The sequence below is a fragment of the Pithys albifrons genome, chromosome 2 (genome assembly GCF_047495875.1).
Source record: "Pithys albifrons albifrons isolate INPA30051 chromosome 2, PitAlb_v1, whole genome shotgun sequence".
Lineage (NCBI taxonomy): Eukaryota > Metazoa > Chordata > Aves > Passeriformes > Thamnophilidae > Pithys > Pithys albifrons.
This window is the reverse complement of record NC_092459.1, coordinates 97,976,697-97,994,513: the sequence shown is the minus strand read 5'-3', so window position 1 is coordinate 97,994,513 and position 17,817 is coordinate 97,976,697. Positions and strand designations below refer to the sequence as shown.

Here is a 17,817-nt window from a genome sequence, read left to right as displayed (position 1 = left end):
ACAGGCTGGGTATTAGCTGACTGCACATTAAAAACAGAAGAGCAAACCAGCTACCTCCCAGGGGTTGAGAGAGGACTGCAAAGGTTAAAAGGCTTTACTGGTGGAATTCAGTCACTGTACAAAAAGGTACAAGACGTGTTGACTCAAGTCCCTCCTTGTCCTAAGCAATCCCAGACAGGTCACCAGAGTGAGAACAGAATAGCATAAAACACAGCAGAACATGCAACTCAAAGCCTACAAATGTGCAAAACCGTACAAGTATTTGTCAGGAATTCAGTTTTGATTCTAAAAGCTGGTGGCATAACTTTCCAAATATTCAAACAAAAGTTTCTCTACTCAGTTTTTATCTACTAGCTCCTTTTACCCTCTTCCTAGGACCCCTGAGACAACGCTGCTTTCTGCTGCTGACACACTTGATTTATTTGTTTAACTTAATGGAAGTTTCGATATTTAGATCCATCCTGCAATAAAAGGAAGTTCAACATTACAAAGGTCAAGGCCATACAGTTCTAGTTAGCACAGGAAAAATCTGTGGGTAGATTTTATGCTTTTTAGCACATTTGCTTATTCATTTCAGAAAATCTAAGAAGAGCTTGGGTTTCAAAAGTTGAATAAGTAAGGATCAGCCTTTTTATTAAGAGACTGCAAAAATACTTGTGAGAACAAGATAAAACAGAGTATTTGTGGTAAGTAAGACAGTACATGGAAAATCTGTGACAACATGCTCATTATTTACAACTGGTTTACTGGCCACTGGTTTTACAAAAGTGAACTTTTCATGGAAATGCCAGTAGTTGCAACTTAGAGAAGAGTTTAAACAAACTAATTACACACAGCAAACTGTATTGGTCTTTTCTGACAGGAACCTGTACATCTGACAGGCTGGCTACCGTAACTTGCAATGTTAACACAGGCCTGAACATTTTGTCTCTGTAACACAAACATCGGTTTTACATATACAAAGCCTGCCTTTTAGATAGCTCCCCTACCTCAGATTCATTAAAGTTGAGATTGTTAAATACAAATTAATTACAATCGTGATCACTCTTTTTTTGGCAAATAGAAGAGTATGTCTGAGAACCCTGAAGAGTTGTTTTCAGTTGTTTATTTTACACTGAGGTACAGTACATAGGTCATTAAAGAGAATTACAATTTATGATCCTTCTGGTTTGGATTTCAAGATTCTGTATCTTTGATCTTACAGACTTTGACTTTTAGATTAAACGTATTGTATTTTAATGCCAGGAATGAACCAGCTAAGATAAATTCAAGCCTCTCAGTCAGCACAAAAGTTTAAACACTTAGATAGGCAAGTTGTAAAATAATCACATTCATTCCGTTAAATATTAGCCAATAAGATAGAGAAAAAAAGTTATGATGTTGAAAACTACCATCATTGTGATATAAAACTATAGGTTAGAAGCTGTGTGACTTTTACCAATGGCAAATCACCTCACAAAAGAGTCCAGTGTACATTTTATATGTAATATTTTAAAAAATAATTCTCTCAGGGTTGTAGTGCAGATGGCACTCTGCCCATGAGGAAAACGTCAAGACCTGTAAGAGAATTTTAAGACAGAAAAGAGTTCTCTAAAGCAGACACTCCAAAAACAGCCACTGAAATAAACACTGTCTAAAGACTGAATTTCAAAGCAAAAGAACTACAACAAAAAAGTCCCCAGCACCACAGCACTGAGTATTCAAAATTAGCACATGCTTTTGAACAAAATTTTTCTTTTACCACTTTTCCTTTTGGAAGCAGTGGATTAGAACTCTTCTACCTCACAGCAGTATTGTGAAAATTCATGTATCAAGCATCTGGACTTAAATTTCAGCATTGCACAGAACAGTTCTTCCAAAAAAATATTTGAGTTATGTGTAGCAAGAAACAAACAGAATTAGAGGGTACAACTAATAAACTGTTCAGTGAAAACAATGTTAGGCAAAACAGAGCATTAACAAAGCAAATGGCATCCCAAGAAAACTTTGGGAGCAGTGGATTTTTCAGAGCATGTTGCACTTGTGATCTGCTCTCAGTGATGCCAGCATTTATTTCACACACAGTTATAACTACAGTGTTAGATGTGTGACTACAGGAGCCAAATCTTTGATCTTACTAAGTCACACCTTCCTACCTGCCTCACTGCTGATGTAGAACGGTTTGGTTAATTTGTCATTTGACTAGAAGTGGTACCTTAGGCACATCTAAGTTGGAAAAAGGAAGCCAACCATAATTTAGCAAAATTAAAACAAACTTTAAGTCATTTCCATCAGAACTATGCCCAGTCTCTGGCAGGAAATGCAGCAGGGCAAGCATCAGAAATACGGCTGTGCATGCCATCTATGATTTAGGCCATTAGGCTTGCTGTCACTGAGCAGCAGTTCCTTCAACCTCATAGAGCAGAATCTCTCTCTTCTTCCTCCTCTTCACCCCCTTCCCCATCTGCTGTATTTTCTGACAGGAATCTGTGTGGCCATCAGCTAAAGGGTTGAATTTTGTTAACAGCTGCATCTCATTTAGTAAGCTCAGACACAGCTGGTTCAAGTGCAGTGAAAACTCAGGCCCAAGTTCCCCAAGTCCCAGAGACACTGGAGAGAATGACTTATTTTTGCAAGACTGGAACTGACAGTGGAATCTGTAACACCTTTAACTCCTGCTGGTTACTAATAGACTTTATAATTTTCAGTAACTTGGGTTCAGGTAGAGTGAAACAAGTATCAGTCTCAGTTTTAGACATCTCTCATATCTTCCAGTTGCCCTGAAAGTGACTGGTGTGCTGCAAAAGAACCACTGTCACACAACACCATCATCAGACAGCAGCAACAACCACTGTTATCCCAACATCCTACTCCAAAATTAACAGGCAGCATGTACAGGCAGCATGACAACTTCCATAGGCCTGTGTGCTTCCTTAAGTTTCAGCCACAGGAAGTTCTGCAGTTCTTCCCATTATGACGTTCTCTATGTAATTTTGGATTTCTCCATGAATTTCATCCATTTTTCTTCAAGAGTACTTTGGAAAAGAATACCATCAGTTAGACTGTTTGTAAGCCTTGACAATTACTTTTATTGACACTGGAAGACATTCTGCAGAAAATTTTAAAAGCTGGAGCATACTGGGAAATACAAGACAAAATTATTAATTCAACTTCTCTTGCAAAGTGCATTTTTTATAAAGGTAAATTAAAACAATAATTGGATGGGAATCACTGAGATTGTGCTTCTACTTCTGCCAGTGGCTGGAAGCCTCAATTACAGAGAAAAAAAGGTAATGCAACTTTAGTGTCATTTCTGAAGATTTATGAGGTGCTTGTTAGTCAGACCCCTGACTTTTGAACCAGTGGGGCCACTCCAGTCATGCCAGACAGCAAAAGAAGGTGCCTTACACACATCATGTTCCAGCAAACGTCATGGGAAGAGAGAACTAGGTAGAGAGGAACTTGTAATGGTTTCCATGAAAGAAGGAGTCTGTACTGTGAAAGACCCAACATTTATTAGACACTATAGCATCAATATGGGAGCCTTACACAAATGAACAGCAAAATCAAGAAGTCTCGATTCTGCTATTCCTTATTGAAAGATGTCTTTCCTTCACACAGGATTAGAGGAGCCTTCACAGGATGAGGTATTAAGCCCTTAAAGGATGTAAGGATGTAACTGTGCATAAAATAACACTACTTTGTTATACCTTTCAAAATCAAAACTGAAACATTTTTAACTTCAATATATGTAAAGGTCTTCTAGAAAATTAATGTTTGCTGATGGTTCTGTCGCCTGACCAGGTTGCTAAGAAATAAAGCCTCTCGTACTAACGTGTTTTATAATTCAACAAGATTGTTATCACACAATTGTGTACAGAGGGTTTAAAGTCCAGCAAATTTGATGTATGGAACCAGACTCCTCCTCTGGAAAGGACTCCTGACTTTGGACTATCCTCCAGGCAAACGGTGTGTATTTTATATACTTTTATACAAATATATATCTGCTGCCTGAGAAGCAACTACTGGCAGCAGAAGCTATAAACAGCTTATAGCAAGTATAAATCTTTTGAGCCACAATATACTACCTTAGTTACTGAAAGTAATCAAAAGTGAAAAAGCACACCTACGCTTGTAAATTAAAAACTTACTTAGATTCAGCAGCTGATCTCAATCTTGTTCTGCTTTAACAGCACACACAAGCACAAACTGAAATTTGTTAACTGAAAATAATTTAAGAGTTACCAACTAGCAGCAAAATACCTTGGCTGTTTGTGTCATGAAACTTCTACACTAAAAAGAAGTATGTTCTGATCAGAAAATAGTTACATAGTATGCCATATGACAGAATTGTTCAGAGTAGAATATTAGAAAAATCTCAACTTTAATTACTCTGAAAATGAGTTTACCAACTTTAAATCCTTATCTTTACAAGCAAAAGCAACTTTACAAGAAGTTACAACCAGTCTGCTGCTGGCATAATCTGCCTCAGTTTTGCTGACACCAAGATTGTCACACAAACCACTTGTATTTTGTTCTCTGAGTATTTTAAAAGAAAGATCAACATATTAATTCTGTACCTTCCAAAACATGAGCCCAGGAAGTTCCACTGTCAAACCAGATGTCTAGGACATCCTGTCCTTTGACATAATCCGAAACATCATGACCACCAGCCTATAGAGAGAACAATTATTAAATAATTCAAATAGAATACTTAGTATCACCAATGCTTTTCAAAGCTAGAAACAGCAAATTTGGTTTCTGGACCAGTTTTGTACAGGCACTGCTACCAACTCTGAGTGAACACAAAATAATTGAGATAATTTTTCATAATAGTTTTCATATAATTACTGATGCAAACCCAAAATAGGACAAGGAAAAATACAAATAAAACCTCAGATGGCAGACTAACACTATAGTTTGTGTGCTGGCTTAGGTACACAATTGTTAAAGTACAATAAAATGTCAGTAAGAACTTAATAAAAATCCTAATCTATTTTAATGACAAGGATTTAATATTTATTTGTGCTCATAATTTGGATAATTAACATGTCACCTTCCTCCTGAACTAAAAGGAGGAGGACGGAGATCTCTGCCCTGAATTAACAGCATGTATCTGATCATGTGTATTTTGCCACACTCAGATTTCACTTTCTGAATATTCCTTTCACAGGACACCTGCTCATGAAGGTACAAGACTGACAAGGATCACAGGACTATACAAACAAAGGTTTTCTATTATTTCCCATCACTCAGCTGTCTTGAGCACCCTCTGTCTTTGAATTCAAAAGATTACCTTCGCTACAGCCTCTTTGGACAGGAGCTGTTCAATAGGAAGGGTCCACCAGGCATCTGATCCTTGCTGCTCCACCACTTTGATGACATCGGTGACGGTTTCACTGGGTTAGAAGGAGGAAAAGGGGGTTTATGAATGGATAAGTAAACTGTACCTTTCTACAGGTAACCCAGACCCAAAGCAGTGAGATATACTGATACAGACCAAGCTCTTGGAACCTGTGATTTATCCAACTTCTAATCCAGACACAGCTTTCGAACTGTATTAAGAAGACACCCTAATTTTGTCTTCCAAGATGGGTAGGGTTGTGTTAAACATACAGAAACCCACATGGAACCAAATATATTTTTATGCAAACACTCAATAAGCAGGCACCCAGAAAAGATGCCAGCAGCTTGAAAACTTCTAAAATCCATTTCAATTGCTATTTCTTGACCTTGAATTCAAAGAAACTACGTTAACTATTTCCTCTCAAAGTATCTGCTCTTTTTGACAACAGGCTTATTTTTTTACTGGATAAAGAGACCTTGAGAGCTTATGTGGAAATGGAGTTATAAAATGTACATATATATTAGACTTCCAGTTGCCTGGATTCTCCCTTTTAAACAATACTTATATATATATATATATATCTATCTAAATAAAATATATTAATCCCAATAATGTAAAAAACTAAAACCTCTGTACCCAGCAGAGGAGCGATAACAAACAACCACTCTGAAGGCAACCTATGACTTTGTATCCTGTAGCACCAGCCAAGACAAAGGTCCTGAAATAAACAGATACTACGGAAACAGGAAAAGTAAAAAAAAATTAACTAAGTCTTTTTTCTGATGTGAACAGATAAGGCAATTGCAAGGCATGCAGTTTTGCAAACTATTTATGACACATTCAATCCTTGTCCCCAGTGAGTGAGGCCATGGGGAATTGATTTTTGATATTGCTTAATGCCAAGTCTAGACATAAATTAATGTATCTTAGAAAAAACAAAAGAAACCCCCCCCACTTTGTCTTGCTGACTCACAGACCACTTACTGAAAAGACAATTTTTAAGACATCTGCTATATTTAAGGACTACAGCAGTTCATCATGACCTGCCAATTTCAAACTAAACCTGCTGTGCTACTGAAGCCACCAGAGATTTGTTTGTAACTCAAGAAAAGAAGATTTAATCAATTAACTAACTTCTTGACACAATATTGTGAAAGGGAAAAATATAAAATAATGATCTGGCATAATTATCTTGAAAACACAAAAGCCAGATGATCATCTTTAGTGTCATCACTTGGTTTTGCATTTGGACCTCAGGACATTATTTTTTGGCACTGTTAATAAGCTGAACTACATCACTTAAACATTTAGTGGACTCTTACACATGGAGTTAAAGAATGAAAACCCATGTTCTCCAAGAAGCTGTAGAACAAATTACTTCATTTCATGACACGAGGTACAACAGCAAAAAGAAAATGCAGTTTTGCTCTCAATTGCTTGAATTGCAATGACAGAACAATAATTTTATATTAATGAATCACCAGTTGATCAATTTACTTCTCAAAGTAAATTTCTGTAGAACATCCCAGCAGGTTTTCTGGAGACTAAACCCACTACCCAGTAACATACACACAGCCAGCCAGCATGACACCCCCTTTCTTACCCTTTCAGACCAGAATGGGTATCATTCACCTTCGTTTAATGACAATAGGGCAATTTTTGGCTTGGTAATGTATCTGCTAACATTTACCTTGGTAAAACAACCCTGAGGAGGCTCCAGATCTGTTTCTTCTCAAAAATATTTGCACAGGGGACTATTTGCCTATACTTCCAGGTGTGAGAGTGTTACCTCTCCAAGACAAAAGCAAACACCACCACCAGTCCTAGCAGATCCCTGGCAGACAGCTGATGTATAATCCTTCCCTAGGTCTTGCTTCCTTCACACTAAACCTTCAATTCAGAAAGCTCTCAGGAAAAAACCCCGAAACAAATAATTAAGGAGAAGTTTGTCTCAGCCTGGACTAAACTATCCCACAGAATTTCTCTCTCTCTTCCAGCTAAGTACCTTCCACTGACAAGGCTGGTTTTACATACAGACCTTTGGTGACAACAGACTGTAGCCCCTGGGAACATTTTAGAAAACCAATACACAACAGTATTTTTCACTCCTCAGCAACAGAAGTCCCTACTTTTGATGCTTTTCAAACACACTATCAGTGAAAGAAAGATGGAGAGGGACATTTTATGTAATAACAGGAGAAAGGGGAATGGATTCAAACTGAAAGAGAGTAGGCTTAGATTATATATTAGGAATAAAATCCTTTATTTTTTACACCATTTTACTGAGGGTGGTGAGATATTTAAACAGGTTGCCCAGAGAAGCTGTAGATGCTCCATCCCTGCAGTGTTCAAGGACAGGCTTGATGGAGCTCTGAGCAACCTGGTCAAGTGGAAGGTGCCCATGGCAGGGCATTGAAACTGGATGACCTTTAAGTTCCTTCCTATCCAAACCATTCTATGGTTCTAGAAGCATTTTTAAATACAATTATAGATAACCAGTTGTCTTCAAATGGGTATTTTAAGAGCTCTTTCCATAGTCTCAATGCCTTCTTGTTAATGGCCAAGTCTTACCCATGGAACTCACCAGCACAAGACAAGAGTAGCTAAATTAAAAGAGGATGATTTACCCTAAACCAAGTTTATTACCACAAAAAATGTTAGTGTATGTTGAGTGATTTATGGAAGACATAATTCAGTGCTCAGCTAGTGACTCTGGCCTCTTAGAGCCAGAAAAATTTTCTAATCATGAGTCATACCCACAACTAGTATGAAAATAGTACCAGCACGCCCAATAAACCAAGGAGAAAATTTAAACAGGAATTAAGCATGTCTTCCACGTAACTTTTTCATATTGCAAATACAATTCAGTGGAAGGACATAAATTCTTGTGACAAATTCATTTGCCACTTATGTATTTTTAAAGCATTCAACTGTTATTTCATTATATCAATGTTTGCAAGGATTTTTACAGGGTGATAAATCCAGCTATAGACCAAAACTAAGCTACCTTGGACAACATGCAGAAAAATACTCTTTAACAAATGATTTTTATTCCAGCAACTGACTGGATTCAGTTTGATCACAGCAGGAATTTCAGTTTGTCAGATGTTCTAAACTTTCAGTAAACAAGATACAGCCTGAAGTGCCACCAATTTTCTGACATCGCAACTGTTCATTGCAATGACACCTCTCCTCGGTGGAAAATGATTAAGGTCCTGCCTACCACACAAACATGTGGAGAAATTAAGAAAGTGGGGGACCAATGTGAAACACTGTGTTAATGCAAACTGTATTACCTGTAGTGAGGATGAATTGTTCTCCTTTCCACTGAAGGTGGTGGGGAGGGACAAGAAGGAAATAAAACCTTGCTACTGCTCTCCTTTGGGAAACCATCATAAAACGACTGCCTTCATTTACAGTAAGTATTGCCAATGTCACACAAGAGTTGCCTACCCTTGCAGGTACACCATTACCACAAAATATATTACAGACTAACCTTTTATCAAGTGTATTGTTGTGCAACACAAAGACTTACACTATCAATTTATGAAGAGCAGAATTTTTTTTCAAGACACATTTTCTTGACACATAAACCAACAGATCAATTACGCTACAGATAAAAGTTTTCAGATAACTAAAAGGAGGTCAGATTTGTGTTATCAATCACTTACAAGAAATAAGGAGTCAATGACTGTTATTAGAGTATATAACTTGTTATTGACCAATATTCTCAAAATTCTATCTCAGTTTCAAATCAAGGAGTTTTTTTTAAAAAAAAAACATTTTAGCAGGGCAAGTTTTTTTCAGTATATAGTGTTTTCCTACAGAATATAAGTGAACATTAACAGGCAATTATTTTATAAGAGGAGAAAGTTAAGATGAAAAATTTCCAGAGTACCTTTGCAATAAATCTTTATTCTTCCCACAGTTTGAAAAACCCAAGACTTGCAAACACAGCCCCTGCCCCCCACCCCCACTCTTCTCCCAAGATCCTTATGATTAACTTTTACCACAGCAAAGAGAAAATATTGTATTTAAGGTATCTGCACTGTAAGGAGAAGGATTTTTCTAAAGTGCTTTTCTGCAAGGCGCAAGTGAAAACCACCTTTCTCAAATAACTACTCATCACTTTATAATCTGCAGGCTCCAACGTGAGCATGATAATTCCCCGAGTTAGCAATAAACAGCATTGTAAAACTTTGCCCTGTATTCAGTCGCTATCTACAAGAACTTGCATTACGTGTCCCTGCTACGTTTTCACATGGAAACCCCTACGGCAATTCACGCTACCACGACACCAGCCAATCACTCTGGAGTCTGATATTGATTATGCTGAACACTTATTTAATCTGTTAACAGAAATTAGGCAGCATTAAGATACAGTGAGGAGGAGAAGAATACAGCGCCTGATGTTCTCTCAATCTCTTCTCAAACAACAGCAAAGAGGGAAAGTTACTTACTGCAGCAGTAAGTATTTTGGTCACGGTAAGTTCCTATTGCTTACAATTCACTGAAATGTCTTAATATTTTGAAAAGCAAGTTAGAGCACAGGGTAGATCTATTTCAAAAGCATGTTGGGTTTTTTTTGTAAGAAATTTAAGTTACTTGTTAATCAAAGTCATAGGGAAGCTGACAAAAGTTCTCAGGTATAAGAATAATCTTTGCAATAGAACAATTTATTACCAATATCTGACAGTCAATTTGTAAAGAAGTTATTCTATGAGGTCAGATTAAAGTATGTATCTCTCATTTATTACCTGGTCTGAGCTACTACTAGAAATACAATTGTCTCATTTTAGTTTCTGAGCACTTTCTTCACTTCCATGAGTTACATAATTTCCTAGAATCAGAATGCTCTTTCTTGAAATCTGTTAAATACTGAAAGCTGACAAGTATAAGCATCTTTGTGCATGTATTCCATTTAAAATATTTTTTCTCCACCTTTGCAGAAAAACCACACAGAATCTCACTTTTGTATTCTTACTGAGAATGGCAATAATCAAAAAAAGTTCTCTCTTTTCTCTCTCCTTCATGTAAGGTTTTTAGTAGCAATTTTAAAATTCCTGATGACAATATGATGCAGTATATGCTACAGAAAGAATTTAATCATCCCTGGCATTTTGAAATTTGTAACTATAGACAACAGCGTCGTTAAATCAAATGTCTTTTAGAGCTATGGGGGGCCACTGCAGCAAAAAGGAAGACTCATGGAGATCCTCCATCCAACCTGTTGAATGCAAGAGTAGCAACTACCACTTGGCTTTTAAGTTAGAAGGACTGGATTGTTGGTGTGGGACAAAACACTCTGTTAGGGAAAACAATTCCATCTTGAAAGATGAGTTTCTTGCAGCTTAATGTGACAAATTCAGGGGCAACTCTCACACAAGGAAACAGCAGTTTATTTTAGGGACTCTTTTTTTCTTTTTAAGTCTTTTTACAGGTGATAAATACACAGGATCACTCGAGATCTACCATTGGTGCTCTCATATGTAACAGCAACTCCATGTGGACTACAATGACTTCCAGTGGAGATGCTGTTACTTTTGATAGCCACTCAAAAACTACAGAGCAGCTGCTACTGGGAACATGTTTATCCAGCATTTACATTAAAAACAGCTTTTGTTTTGAAATGTAAGTTATTTACTGTTGTTTTAATGATATTAGTTATTCACACCATCTGAATATGAAACTTTTTAAGTGTTGAGAAATATGCCAGCAACCTGTTGTGATATGATTTTCAAAAGATAATGTAAATGCAACAAAACACTGAGGCTGTTTATTTCAGTAAGAACTGGTGTCCAGGAAAATGACCTATGAATTGACAGACTGTCTTCCAAATTTGCCTGTCACTTCTATAGGCCAATATTCTGTGCACTTTTCCTACTCCATTTACAGAAGTCTCTTATCTTTATTTCAGTGAGAACTTTTTATCTTAAATGACTGTTTTACACTTATCTAAAAATTTCACCTAGAGTAAGTAAATTAGAAGTAAAGAGGACTGACTGTAAATGAGCATTTGAAGCTGTCAGTCAAAATAAATCTCTTTTCAAGCATATTGGAGATGTCTGGTTTTTTTCCTAAAAGTCTGTCTTTATTCCCCACATCAGTTCTACCCCAACATGCCATACTGTCCTTTTGTTCATTCAGGTCCATGTGTGACTGCTGGGTCAATACCTACACACAACGGTCGAGATGTTAAACTCCTGCAGAGTTTATCACATCAAAATGCCCCAACTGCCACATTTCACACAACTCCAGCAATAATCTCACACAGCTCAAGCACTTACAAAAGGCATGTTTTTTAATACTGGTTACTGGCTTTAAAGGTAATTTTACTACAAGCTAAAGGAATTCCCGTGCATTCCTCCTTTCAAATGCTTTCCGTACCAGCTGGGTCAGCATCTTGATGTTCTGAAGAAGCTATTGCTTCATGGTGCCCTTCACATCAGACTGTCAACTGCTAAACTGGTTTTCATTACACTCTTATTTTCTTGTTAAATTACGTATTTAACAATCTTAATCACCACACACACACTCAAGCCTACTCTTCATATATAATACAGTAAGTATTCCTCAGAAAGGGTAATTTTTTTTTTTACACAGACACACCACACATTTTTAATATGGTAACAGTTTTTGCAGGTGAAGCAATTTTACACCCCATAAAGCCTCCATCCATTTATTTCCTGATGTGTGTCAGCATTATTCAGGTACTACAAACGACTACGGCTATTGTGGTCTTTTCTGAGTTACTGCCTACAGTGAGGGAGCCAAAGTACACCTCTGTGCACCTACACACCCAGTCACACTAGGTGCAGCTAAGGACTAACTGTTTAAAGTCCATTCCCTGCTCTCCACACCCTAAGCCTCACCTACTACTATATTTGTGTGCTCAGTACAGTCTCTGGAAAACATGGCGGACTCCTGCAGTACATTTATCCAACACCAGAATAAAAAAAATTCTGCAACACTATTTAAGTTCACCTCCAGTTATGCAATCTTAAGACCCAGAATGAATCTGCACAAGAGGTTGTAAGGTTAAGATATGCAAAAATGAGTTACAGCAGCATACCTCAAGGCAGAAAACAATTATGAAAAAAATCAATGAATGTGGAACACCTCAGTACTACTTACATGAAATCACCTCTTAGAGGGCATTCACAACTGAAAATCTCTTTTCCCCAAAGGAGTAAAAGCAGAACTTTATTACTCCTTAAAGGACAGAAAAGGATTATATTTGATTGAGTTTTCCTGTTCTAAAGCATAGCCTGGATTTCCTCTGCATTACGTTCTCTGGAATTCCTGAAAATGCGGTTTGCAGTATCTGGATACCACTCACCAGAAGTGGCAGAATCAGGCGAGCATCTGAAGCTTTAGACACACCAAATCATACAGCTAAACGTCACTTACTTATAGTTGAGACTGGCTCTTCAAAAGAACTCTACTTTTATTTTGAAACAAAGTGCAGTTATTTATTCTGCAACCAATGTGGTTATTGTCATTCCACTTCAGTTATCTCACTGTCACTTACCTAACTGCAAAACCTATAGACACAGTACCTGTACTGTTCAATTCAGTGTTACAATTACAGTTGCAATCTATTCTAACTACAACTGGCATTTCATTGCTTGCTTAAATGTAAAGGCCAGTCATGCCTACCAGCTCACTTAATTTGAAGATGAGGGATTAAAGCAGCAATTAGTACCAAGGGGACTTTTCAGGTAACAATTGATTTCTATTACTTTCATAAAAGTCACCTCCAGGAGTTTCTGGTTGTTCCTTTTTATAGCTAAGTTAGTTCTGTGTATAAACAACTACAAGTAAAAGCACATATTTACGCCTGAAATAGTAAGAACTTTTATAATATTGTGTAATTGCAGTATAACAGACAGGGCTCCTTTCAATTCTCTGTATAAAGCTAGACAGTTACCTGTTTATCAAGCAGTCTCCTGTGCTCTTCTGATAAAAAACAGGAATAGGGACACCCCAACATCTTTGCCGTGATATGCACCAGAACGTCCTTCTGTCCAGCATTTCAAGCATTCTGTTCACTGCAGACGTAGGAATGACTTTCACTTTTTTCAGCACGTCCTATTAAGTAGACAGTGAACTGTTGAACATGCTTCAGCATTCACATAAACACTGTTTATGCTGTCAGTAAAAACCAGCACAGGTCTATGTTCCCACTCCTAGTATTAAATAACATGTTCTTGAGCAATTGTCATGTTCACTTTGCTTACCTCACTGCCTGCTGCTCTTTAGTAACACACTTTGAACACTGTCTATACTGTACCCCAACCAAAACCCAAAGCTTTTCAGCCTGTTCAGATTTTCTAGCAGACAAATCCTAAAGTGAGTTAAAAATGGCATCAGTAAGTCTGTCTGAAGTTTAAAAGCTCATAGTGCCTTGTGCTTTGAAATCCCACCTTGATACAGAATGTGGGCTACCACTCACTTCCAGCCCTGCTGAGTAACCATCATGTTTTCATTCATTCTAGATAAAGATGAATATGGAACATACACCTCATGCCCTAATTAGAATGAAATCATTGCTACCCAAGACAGGCTAAGGTGCTGCTCTGATTTTCTGTGTAGATATATGTAATTTAAAGAGCACTACATATAAAAAAAAAATTGGTTTAAAGTTATTTCAAATTGGACTGTGACAACATTAACAGGGAAGCAAACAAACATATCTGGCCTTACAAGGCTATCGTAACAAAAAAGCTAATTTTGATAGTTATAGTCTCTTCTGATTTAATTCCTTGAAACATTGTGTTTCTAAAGATATTTTGTGGGAAAAAATTCAGTAGCTCTAAGAAACTTATACATCTGTCAAAACAATGAGCAAATCTGCCAGTCAATGTATTTACCCTGATTATATGAATATTGACAAAATCCTTGCTAACATTCATCACTGTTATAAATAATTGACACTTTTCAACTAGTGCTTGTAAACTCTAGAGAAGAACATATTCTGGAATGAGCTCTGTACCTGTGCTGCAGTCTTTACATTTGCTGTGTTTACAAACCACTGTTTGCTGGCCCGAATAATCATTGGTTTTTTAGTTCTCCAGTCATATGGGTAACTGTGCACATATTTCTCCTCTTTTAACAAACTCCGAGCTGCTTGAAGCATCTGAATGACTGAGAGAAAAAAACGAGGCAAGATTAAAATCCAATTTGAATGTATGGCTACTGTTAATCTCAATTCAGTCCTTTCCACAATCAACACACAGCAAGAAGTGCCTGTACCTCATCCATATTCAAAATATGTTCAGTTTATATGAACCCTCAAATATACCTGCAGGACCATAATTGATAAAGTAACAAAGGTAACAAATGGTCAAACATCAAATACTCACCAGCTTCATTCCCCTCTTCAAGGACATTCTTGTTTTTAAGTTCAGGACCTGCAGCTTCAGTAAAAAAACCACTTTCATCCACAAGGCAATCCTAAAAATAGGTATAACAATCATGTCAATAAAATACCTTGTGGCAATTAATTATCTTTGTGGTATTCAAATGCAAGTTAAATACTCTGCTAAGTAACTCCTCCTATGACAAATAACAGAATATTTAAGTACACTTCAGATTTAGTGAACTGCAGTTTAGTCATCAGGCAAGTGATTTTACATGTCAGAAGAAATGAGCACCAGTGTGTTTGCAGATATACCACAACTGTCTTACACCAAGTCACTGCTATTTCAATGACTTTTCAAAGAGTGAAAAACAAAAATAAACCTAAACCCTCCCATACCCTGCATCTTCATTTCAATCACAAACTGACCAGGCACAACTGAACTGTATTTATACATGTGTTTAAAACAAGCTTTACTAAAAAATAATAGCAATAATGACCAACCTAACTGGTAATTTACTGGTCTGCATGTAGAAGAAAATTCTGAGTAGTGAGAGTCAATATCTGAGAACTATTATCTGTGTTACCCTTTAAAAAACAAAGCCACACAGACAGCATACAAATCTGATTCTGTTTTACCCCATTCCCTTTTAATTAGCTTTAAATAGAAGAAGAAAAACTTCATCCTTTTATCCTGATATACACTTCTTTAAGGTTAGTCTTGCATTCCTGCGGCCCATTAGTGATGCACTTCTGTAAATGCTTCAAAACGTTTTCAAGTTTTATGCGCAAGTTACAGCAATCCTTCTAGACACACAATCAAACAGTTGCAGGAAATGAAGAGCAACAGCTGAAAAAATAAGAGTACCGTGGGCAGCTGATGGTGGGAAGCTACACTGTAGTCTTCCATACCATGAGCTGGGGCTGTATGAACTAATCCTGTTCCTTTTGCCATTGTCACATGATTTGCAGGCAACAAAGGAGAGACTCTGCCAGGAATTGTGGGATGAGCACAGGACCCATCAACCAAATCTGTACCTGAAAAAAAAAAAACAAAGAGAAGATAAAACAGAGAAATACAATCCACACATCCAGCTTCTTTTATCAGAGAACAGAAAAAGACCAACTGATCATCAAGTGTATGCACGAGATACTCTTTAGATGTGCTAGTTCTTTGCCTCATCTGTGGGTCCCTGTTCAAATGCTTTCAAATTCTCTGCATTGCTCATTCTGTACAGCTGGATTTTTTAATTTGAAGAACAAGTTTTTCTTCTCCCTTAGACAAAAATATTCCTTTAGTAGTGCCATTCCACTTAGAGATACTCTACACACTCCCATTCCTTGGGGACCACTATCTGAGTGTTCTGGAAACAGATTTCATTATTAGTAGGCTAAAACCCTTGAATTTGGGATTTGCTCTCAGTTTTGCCACTGAGAATTAATATTATAACAAACAATTCATTTAAATTCCCCAAATTACATAATAATAAAGAGAGTACAGCACAAATGAAGCTTGGGACAATTTAATGTTAAAAAAAACACTGAAGAAATCTTAGTATTAAAGCCTTGCTGAAAGTCAAGAATCACAGAACTTGAGGAATGCTTTATATGACAAAATGGCCTTCATCAAACACTTTCCTCCTAGAAGGAACACATCTAAGAACTGCTGTCAGACAGTTCAGTATATAAATTCAGAAAGATAACAAATATAATTAATTACTGAATATATGGGAAGATAAAAAACAAATATAATTAATTACTGAATATATGGGAAGATATAAAGATAAGATTTCAAAATTATCTATCTTTTTAAGAAAGTCTAACTCTATTTGTCACATGTTGTCTGCAAATCATACAGAAGGTGGAAGCTGTGAAAAAAAGACACCTCCAGGTAATTTTATCATTAGGTAAAAACAAAACTTCCTCGAAAAAGATGGCATGGAAAGACACCAAAACAGCCTAAAAAGTCACAGAAACTTATTTCTTGTCTCCTTCAGATACACGTATTTCCAGCACTGAATCACTGATAGAGGCAAATGAATAAAGCTCACAAGTGACACACTAAATCCCAACTCATGACACTGAATCCCAAGTCTGCCTATTAAGAGCTATCACTGTGCAATTTGTTAGGATGCCAACTCAACCTCTTTAGTTTGTCTAGACAGACAACAGCCACCTACGACACCTCAACAGTCGTAATTAGTCCCTTGTTCTCTCCCCAGCAATGGATGGGAAGACAAACAGCATTCAGTGTAAAACAGATTTTGATACTGAACGGACTTTTATTCCACGTTTCATTTTTCCAAGCATGAATCCAGATTTTAAAAATTAATTTGAAATTTATGGTTGAAAATTTTAGCTCACCAACAGTAAATGTGGCAAGACTACTCCTCCTCTTTGTATTGTTTATTGGAGCAAGTCCTTATAATTATAAACAAACTTACTAATATATCAAAACTGAAGCAGTTTTCAGACACCTACCAGCAGATTTCTATGAAATTCACAATTAACAATATTAAAACCTACCTTTACATGTTGATATAACCTCAAACTGAGTGTCCAAAACAGCAGCTGTAGATTCAACTCTATCTGCAGCAAGAATGAAGCGTTCTCCAGTAGCTGTACATTTCACAATTGAGTATCTGAAATGAAAAATATGCATTTGTGATACTAAATAAACAAACACCACAAAGCTACTAATTTTTGAAATGCTTTATCTCTAAAAGACAGACAAGTATGTTTTACATGTCCAATTCACTCATAAGTCTCCAAGGAGTTTCAAGCTAACTTCGCATCATGAAGAAGAAATAACTTTTTAAAAAATTAAAGCAGAAATTAATATACTAATAGATAGATAACAAAGCTTACAACTGTGTCACTTAAAAAACAAAAAAAACCCCAAACCAAACCAAACAAAATACAAAAAAGATGCCTTCAGTAAACTGTAGGGGTAGTCCAGATCATTTTAATTTTGCTGCTAATATCAATAAGGACTGACATAGATCACTGAACCAAGTTAAAGACACCTACGCTGAATCTGGCATGTAACAAACTGCTTGATTGGCTGGCACAGTCCAAGGTTGCGTGGTCCAGACTAGCACACTAGCAGGGGATGATCCATCTACAGATG

At 36.9% G+C, this 17,817-nt stretch overlaps 1 protein-coding gene across 1 annotated transcript in view; it reads right to left on the bottom strand.

Annotated features, from left to right (window-relative positions):
• The window catches only part of IARS2 (isoleucyl-tRNA synthetase 2, mitochondrial), a 34,753-nt gene that overhangs the window by 12,669 nt on the left and 4,267 nt on the right, over positions 1-17,817 (bottom strand). Inside the window, exons 7-14 of the mRNA XM_071579066.1 lie at positions 17,718-17,808; positions 17,214-17,329; positions 15,556-15,725; positions 14,692-14,782; positions 14,322-14,473; positions 13,257-13,417; positions 5,276-5,378; positions 4,560-4,653 (exon numbers count right to left, since the gene is read on the bottom strand). Coding sequence (XP_071435167.1) covers positions 4,560-4,653; positions 5,276-5,378; positions 13,257-13,417; positions 14,322-14,473; positions 14,692-14,782; positions 15,556-15,725; positions 17,214-17,329; positions 17,718-17,808 — 978 coding nt within the window. The remainder of the gene's footprint in view (positions 1-4,559; positions 4,654-5,275; positions 5,379-13,256; positions 13,418-14,321; positions 14,474-14,691; positions 14,783-15,555; positions 15,726-17,213; positions 17,330-17,717; positions 17,809-17,817) is intronic.